General features: G+C 29.7%; 1 protein-coding gene and 1 long non-coding RNA gene across 2 annotated transcripts in view; one reads left to right on the top strand and one right to left on the bottom strand.

The window, feature by feature from the left end:
* LOC110282957 (uncharacterized) overlaps positions 1-12,744 on the top strand; it is a 54,154-nt gene that overhangs the window by 11,495 nt on the left and 29,915 nt on the right. The gene's annotated exons all lie outside the window — the stretch shown is intronic.
* Positions 1-12,744, bottom strand: part of LOC107447415 (uncharacterized) — a 31,647-nt gene that overhangs the window by 13,756 nt on the left and 5,147 nt on the right. Inside the window, exons 2-3 of the mRNA XM_043040883.3 lie at positions 2,140-4,698; positions 717-835 (exon numbers count right to left, since the gene is read on the bottom strand). Of these exons, the coding sequence (XP_042896817.2) occupies positions 717-835; positions 2,140-4,698 (2,678 nt within the window). The remainder of the gene's footprint in view (positions 1-716; positions 836-2,139; positions 4,699-12,744) is intronic.

Genomic DNA, 12,744 nt, shown 5'->3' with positions numbered 1-12,744 from the left:
TTTCTCATATGGTAAGGTCTATATGAGTCATGTATGAGACCCATATAAACGGAGGGATTATTTGGTAGAGTTCCATATGAGTTACGTTTTTAACCCACTGAGCATCTAACAAATGGGCAAAATTGAGAGTGTTTTTCCCCCCAATGCACTATTTCCCTATCTAATATCATAGAAGACCGGTTTTGCTATGCGGAGAGGAGTGTAGATTTTTATACGACTTTTTACGTGCAGAACCGTTAGTGGGGTAAAGGCATGTACAATAACCTACATGGCTTTGTGGTCATGGTTAACCAACATGACCACAAAGTTGCGAGAAACTAAATTAAAATAAAAATATTTTACAAAAAAAAAAGCTGATGAAAATGATTTTAAATTTAGTTTTAAAAGTGTCTGATTTTTGAATTAGAAACTACAACTGTTTTAGCATTCTTTTCATTTTATTTCCCACTAATTGAAACAATTATTTGAGATCTTTTTAAAGAGTAATTCAATACTTATTTTTTTTATAATTAAATAAAAATTTAAATTATATTGTAATAAGAACTATTCCTCAATGAAAATTGCTTTTTTTTTTTATAATTGTATTCCTTGATTGATGTAAACAGGAACTAAATTTATTACATTATACTTTTTTTATCATATTAACAAGTCCTCAAACAAGCAAAAAATAATAATAAAAAAAAAACTTTATGGATGAACGATGTTACATGTATTACCTGCCAACACCATTCACCCGGAGTAGAAGATTTACCACCCATAACACGTCCAACTCTTCTTCTTTGATTTCCTTTTATTCCACACACATACAAACCTGGTCTTCGAACGGCAGAAGCAACTTTAAAAAAAAAAAAAAAATTAAATTTTTTAATCAGGATTTAATATAAATCACACTTTAAATTATGAGTCCTATGATACAAAATTAAAATATATTATGACAAAAATTCAATTTGAATAAGTTAAAAGAAAATATATGTTTGTTATATCACCATTTTCAGGGGTCTAATTTTATGGTCATATCCATAAATTATGAGACCCAACATATTCAAATATGGTGAAACCCAATATAGTGGTCACATAGTATAATAAAGTGCCCATGTGGTTCTATATGGGTAAACAATATGGGCTTTATAATAACTAGTATGTTGTTCTTGTATGCTTTTTTATTTCATAAAACTTAATTGTAATTTCTAAAATCTAAAATTATTTTTAACTGCTGATTTCATTATTTATTTTTTAAATTACAAATAATTGTTATATTTAATTGTAAGGGATGATCAAATATTTCCGTTTTATGACAGTACACAGTTCATATTTGATCAGTCATACAAAATATGAATTGTACAATCCATCTAAAAAAAGTCAGCTTTAGCATCCAGAAAATCATTTCACTGATTAACCAATTTGAATATACCAGTTTGATAAAGCTTCTTTTTTTTTTGCTATCGTAATTGTAAGGGATGATCAAATATTTCCGTTTTATGACTGTACGGTTCATATTTGGCCTGTCATACAAAGTATGAATTGTGCAATCTATCAGAAAAAGTCAGCTTTTCAGCATCTAGAAAATCATTTCACTGATTAACCAATTTGAATGTACCAGTTTGATAAAGCTTCTTTTTTTGTTATCGTAATTAAAGAATTTCAAAATTGCCTGCTGCACTTCCTCACCCGACTGGCACAGAACTGTCAGGTGCAAGCTATACAAAAAATAGTTTAATTTTACAGATAACTAAATCATGACAAATCCGTAATAAAATTTAAAATGCTGAGTTTTTCGTAGTTGTAAAAAATCTTTTGCACGTCTTTAAATTTTCAATAAATTCAGTTTTAAAATATAGGAACCAGCAATGTCCCAGATAAATCCTCTCACCATAAACTTAAATAAAATCATAACTAGTATTAAAGTTAACCGGTAGGAAAGATAAAGATAATTTTTTTTTTTGGAAAAAGTTGACATTACGTTTAAAGATATCTTTGTGGGGTATTATTAAGCAAAGTCACGTTACTTTTTATAACATTTTTGTGTGAAATTTTAACCTCAAATTAAGTTTTGCTAAAATTTCTGAAGAACTTATAACCCATACCAAACGAAAATATGATATTACTAATAGAATTATTCGGAATTTTAAAAAAAATTACCTTCCATTTTCTTTTCTTCCTCAGAGCTTGAAATAATTAATGGTTTTCCTAATTTGAGGTGTTCTTCATACTTCTGAACGTGTTCAACAGGTGTGCAGCAAAGTGTTCCTTCAGATTCACAGCCGAATCCATCATATATAACACTTGATCCAAAACAAGTGAATCTTAAAAAGGAACCTATGCATGATCCTGGACATTCAGGTCTGGAATCCTTTTTCGTATTGTCAACGTGAGATGGTTCGCTGTTATTGGGTGAAACATTACTGGCTGGTATGGAGTTGTGGATTGCTACGTTAGGAGCAATTGGTGGCTTCGTTGGCTTTTGATTTGGCGATGATGGCTTAGCTTGGTTCAAAATTGATGAGGTTTGCTGCATTGGATATGGTCTGAAATTGTCTTGAACTGGTACGAAAGAGGTTCCTGCTGCTTCGGAAGAATGGGGCACTGAGTGCTCAGGAATTTTCTCCATTAACTGAACGTTTAAGGGAATGTGAATAACTGATTTCGAATCATCATTATTGTTTTCTGATGATGTCGAAGGAGGTTGATTTGGCGTAATAATGGGATGGAATTTTTCTAGGTTCGGAGGATTATTGTTGAGATCAATTATTATCGGTCGGACACGATCGGAATCGAAACGTATTGGTGCGTCAACAAAACGATTAGGATCACCATTCTGCTTTTTATGCATTGTAAACTCTTCGGGTTGCATCACTGGTTTTGGATTTTGAATAATAGGAGGATTTATGCGAGTAGGTGTGCCATAATTTACTCCTGACTGAGGCTGTTCTTGCGAGTTAACAAATGTCTGTGGAAATTCTAACCGCGTAATATTTTGCTTCTTTCTGTCATAAAAATGATGACCCATTTGATCGACATCAGGTCCACCATGTTCGATTGGATGATGATCCAGTGAGCTATTATGATATTGAGGTCGACTAGGGAAGTTCTGTTGACCATTCGGATAATTTGGAAAATTGTTAGGTAAAGAAGGATTAACTCCATATGCAACTTCTTGGTTAGGTTGTATCTGTGGTATATATTTAGGACCATCAACTTCTTCGTGAATATCATAACCATCGGGTAAGTTTTGTACGTGAGAAGGGATTTGTGGTGCAAAGGGATAGTTGGGACTATCATTATAAATATTTTGATCCGGTGCTATTGGTTTATTTCGCATTGGAGGATATAATGAAGGATTATAAGAATCAGAACCAGTTGGTTTATTCTGCATTGCGGGAAAACCGGGATTATTATTAGGAATTTGTGAATTAGGTCCACTTGGTTCATTGGGTACATTTTGATATCCATAATAACTATCGTGACTAAATGAATCAGTTCCACTTGGTTGATTATGAGCATGTTGAAATCCAGGATGGTTATTTTGCACGTGGGTTTCCGATGCACTATGCTGGTTATGCACATGGGGAACTAACACTGGAGGAGGGACAGGGTTTGAGGGATAAGGTACTTGGGGTCTTTGATAATGAGGATTGGGAAGATTTGGCTGACGCATTGGAGGCCTGTTGCTCTGAGGTCCATATGGACTATTCAAATAGCCTTGAGGGGGAGAGCCTGGACGTAAAAGGGGAATTTGAGGAGCATCGATATGCAAGTTATCCTTTACATCTGGTTGATAACAGCAAACAAAATCTCTATCACAATCGGATTGAATTATAACTTCAGACGGGCGATTACACATCCCTCTCAAAAATACGGGTATGCAAGCTCCAGGACAGGGGGATTGTAAATTGGGATAACTTGGAGTAGTTGTTGTCGTTGTTTCAGGTTCAGATTCTTCATTGCTAATGCAACATCGACCTTCATTTGGACAATGATATCCTTCAACAACTGAATCACATAAGAGACTGAACAGTGGGGAGACGCATGATCCAGGGCATAGTGGAGCTGTTATCTTTTCAGGAATAGTAGATACCTCCGGTTTCTCTTGCTTAACTGGTTCACTATCATATCCAACTGGTTTAGGAGTGGGAGTAGCAGCAGTTGATGTATCGTGTGGAAATTCATTCTCATCTTGATGGTGGGATGCACAACAGGTTGATCCTGTTTCGCACCACTCTGGAATAGTGTTGCTGCAATATCGCACAAATATATTTTCAACACAAATACCAGAACATGGTTTAAGCTTGATAGTAGCATTTGGCTGTGTGTGAAAGTTTGATGGTTTTGGTGTAGGGGGATGATGGTAAGTGTTATTTGGTTTGTAAGTAGTAATGGACGATGGTGAAGGGACAGTCTCGTGAATAGGATTTATGGTACTACCCCTGTTAGGAGTCGTTGAAATTAGGAAAACTTCGTATTCGGTGGAACTTTCCGTCGACGTCTCTTCTGGAAGTGGTGCTGAAGTTTCAACTACAGTTCCGAAATTAAAATCACTACTAACGCAACATCTTAAATAAGTTGCGCCACAGTTAAATTGTTCAATAACCCTAGTGCACAAAATGGATGTTAAGGCGTGTACACATTCTCCAGGACATGGAACTTGATTTTCCAAGTTAAATGTGTCATTCATTGGTACTTCTGCAGCACCCAATAAACCTGAAAAAAATAATAAAAGGTCTCTTAAGCAATAACAATTTATATAGTGTGTAACTGTAGCAAATGAAAGCAAGAAGCTGAAAGTTGATTTTATAACTAAATTTTTAACAATCTATTTTTCCACACATTAAAATAATACAATTTCTTTAACATGATTATCATTTTAAAGATTAACAAATGGAGTGCACGACTTAGGAAAAGATTTATAAAAATAATGACACAGGCATTGTGGAGGATCATCCCCCACAAAAGTATGTTTTCTTTCGAATGCTTTCTTTCTTTCATCACATTTTGGTGTCCAGACGATTATTGAAAGGTGTTATCATTTGTTATTAAATTTTGTCTCGTGATGCACAATAAAATTCGTGGAAAATCCTTTATTATTTTAAGCTTTCGATTCACAACAAAATTATTAAAAAAAATGAATTTTCCTCGTAAATGCACAGTATGAAATAACTACTTTAAATATTCATATCATGCGCAGTTTACAGCAAATTTTTCTCAAATTTTAAAACAATAATTTTGGTATTAATTTTAAATTACTTCAAAAATTTTGTTTTTATAAATTGAATATTGTTTAAATTATAGCAAAAAATTAGTAAGTCAAAAAAAACTAAGACAAAAAAAATTAGTTTTTTTATAAAAATGTTTGAACCCCTGTTCAGCCGGGCAATGAGATTGACGTATTAGCCCTCTCAAGTACAGTACCCATGTACCCAACTGCACAGAACAAAATAGCTTCGTGAGGTGGGCCTAGTTGGTGCGGATAGAATACTGGTTGTTAAACTGCATCAGGTAAAAACAATCAATAAACGTTTACTTAACAGTTCAAATATAATATTTTTTTATGGTTATTTAGTTGTTTTGATTGGATATAATAACAATTAAATAAATTGCTATTTAACCATTTTTACCGAGAAATTTCTTACAGTGTACAGTGTTTTCATTAAGAATTAGTTTTACTTATCTTATTAATTTATAACCAGGTCTATTAGCATTAACTATTTATTCACTTCGAGTTCTATCATGAGATTCCCTAAAGATTTTAAACTAGCTAAAATTACTAAGTAGTTAAAATAACAATATGGCGTTGCAAGGTTTAATAGAAAAAGGCATTTTTAATCAATATTTCCTTAACATAAAAATATAATTAATCTAAATTTTTTACCCAGCTTTCGCATACTAACATAAAAAATAAAATTAAATGATAAAAGCTCTGAATTAGGAAAGAGCGCTTTGTTTAAGCATAGTTTGTTTCCATTATTAATTCAAAAGCATTTATATATTATAATTGTTTATAGAATTTACATATTTTGTATTTCATAGTTATTTATTATAATTGTTTCTTCAGAATTACAAAATTTAAAAAAAATTTAACAGTCTATTTTTTTTTTTTTTTTTTTGGCGTGAAAGAATAATTTCTCCTATATAATTTCGAAATAAAAAGGCGCCACAGAAATTGCTAGTGCGTAAATAATTTCTGCACGTGTGAGAGTAAAGAAATTAGTAAAGCTAAAATATATAATGTTAAGAAAATACAACGTCTTCTCTTTAATAAGAGACATAAAATTTTTTTTTTTTTTTGTATATAATGACTTTTTTTGTGTTCTATTTCGGTGGGAAAATTATAATTTCAGTTTTTGTTTCCCTTGAAACCAGACCGGAATTTTGTTAACATAACAGTCTTCATATTTTAACCTGATGGTTTTGGTCGAGTTTTGACTAATGACGCGAGAAATTGTAAACCGTTAATTGTTCAAAAACATGAACGAGACGAAAAAAAAAGGAAGTAAAAAGGAAACTTTATAAAATTGGTAACAGTAAATACTTTTGTAAAAAAAAAGTGTTTAAATTTTAAATTTAAACTAATTATTTATATCTATTATCGTTCAAACATGGATTTGGATTGTTCAATTTATTCGCGTTTAAAAAAAATTGAAAACATCGGCATTTTTCCTATTTATAGTTTCCGTTCAAAATGAAAAGTTATTTTGCACTTTTATTTTTTAGAATTTTTTCAAAATTTGTTTACTTTTTAAAACAAGTGCTGATTCAAATTTTGATTTCATTATTATCCAATATCCATAAGTTACCTTTGTAAAGTTTTATTTACTTAACGTGGTTTTAACTTTTCTTAAAAAAAATTTATCAAAAATAATTTCAAAACTACGAAATTTATTTTAATATGTAATGTAAGTAATCGCCATAATAATTGACTATTTCAAATAAATACATTTAATTGTGAAATTCGGATTTTGAGTATTTTTATTTTGAAATGAAAACAATAAGTTAGTCAGTTTTATTATTTTTAAAGGAGTCTGAGCCATGGATAGTAAAAGCTTTTACCAAAATTTCGTTTGGAAATATAATGTTTGAAAGTTCACTATCATATTGCAAATTTAAACTAAGCTTTAAAAGAGGAGTCCAGATAACATATAGCTTAGATAACATAGCTTAGATAACATAAGTGCGAAAATTAGACTTGACGCATAAATATTTTTAAAAAAGTTGTAAAGTTAGACATAATTGTACATATTTTTTTCTTGCGTTGTAGGTTCATGTTGCAGCTACGTTACTTATTATAAATTTTAAAATTTCATTAAAAATAGAGAAAAATAAAAAAGGCGTTACATCTATAAGAAACTACACACATTTTTATCCAAGCATAAGAAGCTGAATAATTTTTTATGATTTTATTTTTAATTTTTAAAATCGAAGTAAAACAAATAAGGTATAACTTAAATAAAATAAATCGATGCAGGTTTTTTTTATTTATTTTTTAAAGAAAGGAATGGAAGATTTTTTTTGCAAGTTTTATGAAAACTGTTTCTTTTTTAATCGTAAAAGTTATGGGAGGATTTTTTAAACTATTCATCTATTAAAACGTGACAAAAATTTTGATTAAAGTACTCTCCTAGAAAATTTTTCTTCAATGTTTTAGTTTTCAAAAAAGCAGTAATTCTCTACTAAAAAAACTGTATTTTTAAGAAAATTTATCTTGATTTTTAGGTGAGATGCCTCTCAAAAATTGGTATTTCATAACTTTAGTAACAGATAAAAATTCTACACATTTCTTAAAGAAAGTAAAGATTGAAGATGGAAGTTTATAAATACATTTTAAATTTCGAATGCAACGCTATAAAATATCAGCCATATTGAAAGGCTTTTGTTTTTATATCGTATTATTTTATTAAATTCATTTCGAACTATTATAGCTATTATGTCTTTTTAAAACTCTGAATTTGCAATAAGTTTCGAATTTTTGATGTTATTTAAATAATGATAAGTTATAATAATTCAAAAAGCAAATAAATTATGAATTCAGATAAAAATAAAAACACAATAGTCGATAAAAAGAAATATAAGATCACAAAAGGAATTACAAATTTCGTGAAACAAATTTTTAATTTTAAAAAAAAAGTTTGATCACATTTTTGAAATCAAGTAGAATTTTTTGAAAAGTCGATTAACTTTGAATAATTTAACTTTGAGTTCTATAGAGATAGAGAACCTTAAATCTATTATAATTTCTTAAAGATTTACAAATGAAAGAAAAAGTTTGAAAGAATCAGAATAAGTTTGTATAATAGATGTGTTTTACAATACAGTGGATATTTCTTTGGATGTTCACAAAGGTGTGGTATACGGAGCAAAGAAAGTAGAACCGCATCTATCAAAAAATGAAATCAAAACAGAACAAAAGTTTATTTTTACTTGGTTTTTTTTTCTTCTTTAACATAAGTGACATGCGAGAAACGTGTCCTGTTTAAACAAAAAAAAATAAATAAGTAAACTCTTCTGCAATATTGCTCAAGTGTGACTTACAGTCTTTTAAGAAACAAGTAGGAAAAATCGAAATTATATTACATGTATTTTTTAATGCATCTATAGGAATTCTGAAAAATTAAATGACATCCGTTTCGAGGAATGGGAATTAATTTACTTAAAATAAACAAAAATTTACTTAATTAACTAAAAATAAATTTAAATAACCTGAATATACAAAAAATTACTAGAAATTTATGGATTTAAAAAGAAAAAATAATAAATAAGATAATTATTTTATAACCACATTAATAACAAACTGAGATTATGCGTGCAATATTCAAAATCGTTAATCATAATAAAAAAAGAAATAAAAATATAATTTCCATTGAAAAAATATCGTCGCCAAAGAGATCGGCAATAATATTTCTTTAAAAAAAATAATAATAATGAATCGTTTGCTCTCAACCTTTTTTTCGATCTCTTGGCAGCATTTAATCAATCGTTTGGTTTTTAGAATAATCTAAGTTCCGAAAATATGGTAATGAGTTTCCGAGTCTTAATATGATAGATAACTTGAACCATGGTAGATATAGGCATCTAAAAACACTGTAAATACGGGATTTCTTTCATAAATATATCGACAAAAAATTCTCGTAAAATTACTATACTACTGTATGATAATGACATTCTGGTAAAAAACAAATAATTGTAATTATTAAAACCAAAATTTACGGTAATTGAGCCATTCATTTAATAATATTTTCGTTCATATGGTAATGGTTTGCCGGGAATTCTGAGTTTCAAAATTATAGTTCGTATTATTAGAAATTTAGAAAAAATACAAATCAGAAAAGTAAATTTAACCGAATAAATGTTTTTATGTCATTCTCTAAGGTATCATGATAAAAATACCAAATCCTACCACATTTACCAAATTTTATCACACGTTATAAAATCACATTTTATCAATTTTATCAAAACCATTACCAAAGAGATTCGGCTAAAAATACTGAGATTTTGGTGTTCCCATATAGCCAGAAAAACGGTAAGTTTAGCCTTATTTTTTTAGTATTCACCATACTTTTTTCCCCAGTGTACGAAAGTAGAGAGTTTCTTTCAAAACAAAAAATTTTGCATTATTAAAATTTTTTAACTTTCATTTATGCTTTCAGAAATTTATTTAAACGTAGCATTTTTTTTAAAAAATAATAACAGCAATTTTATTATTCATTTAATTAAATCTACTTAAAAATTGCTCAAGTGCGAAAGATGACTCTTAAATTGGCTTTATTTTTGACTGCAAGTAATTTTTTTTAATTAAATTATTGAAACCAGCTTTACGCATCCAAAAAGGAATGTCGCATTTATAAGGTTTGATTTCTTATGGTCAAGATTGCCCAGTTTAAAATTGCAATTTAAACAAAATATTAATTACAACTTAATAAAGATGCAATAACGGAAAACAATTCCAAATACTTACGCAACTCATAAGATTTTATGATAGAGAGATTTAATAATATGATATTTTAATGAAAATATCTTATGAATATGAATTATGTATAATTAAGATCTTACTGTGAAACTGAAATATATAATTTAGTACGCAATATTTTCATTGCCACCATTTCATTGCCAACTTACCTATCTATATTATATAAAACGCTAATACGTACGTATGTATGCATGTATGTATCAATAAAACCGATGATATTTCTTTTCTCGCGCTGGCAACAGTTTTCATTTTTAATTGATTGGATTCGGCGCGCAAGAGCACGTAGTGAGCAACCAGATAACAATAACCAGAGTGAGCATTATCAGATTGTTCAATTCAGATTCATGCACTAAAAACATGACAATATTTAATTTAAACTCAATTAGGAATTAATTAATTAATTGAAGTGAGAATGCTTTAAAAGGCCGCTGTTGAATTGATATTTTTCTACTGGGAGCTACCTAAACGTCTAAAAAACGTTTAAGTGTTTGTATTGAATGCATTGAATTTTTTTTTATATTTCGCGTTTATTTATGCATTGAATTTTCACGCTTTAAAATGCAGAATATTAGTGAAGCAATATTTGATAATTTATTTTGCTAATATGTTTCTTATTTAGCTAATGTTTTGATTTTTTCACCATGTACAATCTAAATAGCTAATATACTTTTTTAAAAGCCAATAAGAACATTGGTAGAATTCTTCTACATAAGTACAATACTATGTCTTTGATGATGAAATACTATGTCTTTGATGATAATATATTATGTCTTTGTGCTAGAACATTGTGTTCATTGGCGAGCGAGCGCAGCGAGCCATGGTTCACGGCGTGAACCACATAGGATCTACGTAGCAATTCTCGGGGGTTGGCGAGCGTCAGCGAGCAGGGGGTGGAGTCTCCTAGTACATATATATTTATACTTTAACGCATCATCGTCATATAACTAAGCTCTTAGGTGCATTTGAAATTTCAAATGTCTCAATGAGAATATAATTTTTTTTTTCAATCCTAAAAATGCATCGTCATTAGTTTTCTCAAATGTAAAATAAACATACTTTGAGCAGTAGTGGCTTAGGGGCTAGAGCGTTCGCCTTCTAATGAGGTGAACTGGGTTCGAATCCCACAGATGGCTGGTCAATTCGAATTCCGCACCCGGCTCGCACCAACTTCTGTAATAAAGTAAAATAACCTCACTGGTAGACCGATGATGGGTTAAAGTGCTCTTGCTGTCTGGCTAACTGTAGGAGGTATTCGTGGTTTTCCTCTCCATGTAACGGAAATGCGGGTTAGTTCCATCAAAAATCCTTCACGAGGCCAAATTTCTCCCAATACCGGATCCAGGAGCTCCCTTGTCTTCTGGATTAGGTTCAAAATTACGAGGTTGCAGAGATAAACATTAGTAGTCGTAAACCCAAAATTGGGTCGGCTGTTCAACGACGGTTATAAAATAAAAATATAACATAACCCTACTTTAATATACTATCATCGCACTAAAAAGAACATCATAACCACACAAAATATATAAATATTTATGGAATTAAAGAAATTTAATTCATAAAATTTTCTAAATAGATACAATTGCATAATACAATAATAATCGATAGCCCACGAATAACATTTAAAGGAAAATTATTATCAAAAAAAAAATAAATACTACGTTTAACAAATGTTCTATTTTTCAATGCAAAGTATTATTATTATTTATTTTATTTATTTATTTATTTTTTGTTTTTGTTTCTAACACTTAATTTATGAGGAAACGGAGAGAGTTCTAGTATTCATTTGCATGAAATGTTTCTTCTTAATCATTCATTGTATCTTTTTAAGTATCCTCCTGGTTTCTACATCCTGGCAATTCTCCTCAAAGGGTATTTATTATTGTATTAAAGAAGATTTTTCCACGCAAAATACTCTGCTTAAATAAGCTTAGTACTTTATTCGATTTATCTTATTCCATATAATTGAACAAGCTTGAACATTCAACTTTTTTATTTCTGAATATGAATTTTCAACTTCTCTTGAAAGCCGTTATAATACATTTTAACATTCACAGCATATATTCTTATCCAAGACTTTTCTCTTACAATTTTTCGATATGCATTGATAAACGAAGAAATTTTAATAATAACAAATAAATGAAACAAAAATAAAACATTCACGAAGGGGAAAAAAAAAGCAGAATATTTTTTTTCAATACTTCATAAAAGCAAACTATGTTGAAAAAAAAAACTTATGCAGTTTTTCGTGCGTTTTTCATACAGAAAGATTTGAATTTAATTTCACGAGTATTCAATTATTAAAGTGACCTCTAAAATTCAATTTATTTTTCAAGATTCGTTGACAGATTTTATTTTCCTTGCTCTGGCGGTCTGTTGAACTTGTTGGGGTTTAAATCTGACTCACAAATTACATAATCTATCAAACGCTTTGTGTAAGCTGTCAAAAAAATATTATCATTTTTCTTTTTCTGTAAATTGTCAAGCTTTAACTTGTCTTTGTACGTTAAATCTTTGAAAGAGAACAAATCAGCACCACTTATTAAGAATATGGTTAAAGATTATGGTTCAGTTTTTCGAAGAAAATTTCTTAACACAGTCTTAAATTATGCCTAACACAATAACGAATGGAAGTTGCTTGTCCAAAAAAGTTTCTGATAGTCTGCAATTTATTATAAAAGAAAATTATCTCAACTTCGAGATATCTCTAATCGACTGACACCGGGTATACGTTGTGATAGAACTGGGAGCAATATATCGATCAAAAGCTTCCACCGATTGATATGTTT

Source organism: Parasteatoda tepidariorum, chromosome 1, assembly GCF_982258835.1.
Source record: "Parasteatoda tepidariorum strain Cologne lab strain chromosome 1, Ptep-v5.0, whole genome shotgun sequence".
Lineage (NCBI taxonomy): Eukaryota > Metazoa > Arthropoda > Arachnida > Araneae > Theridiidae > Parasteatoda > Parasteatoda tepidariorum.
Note: the sequence above shows the minus strand (reverse complement) of the source record. Positions and strands in the feature narration are given on the sequence as shown.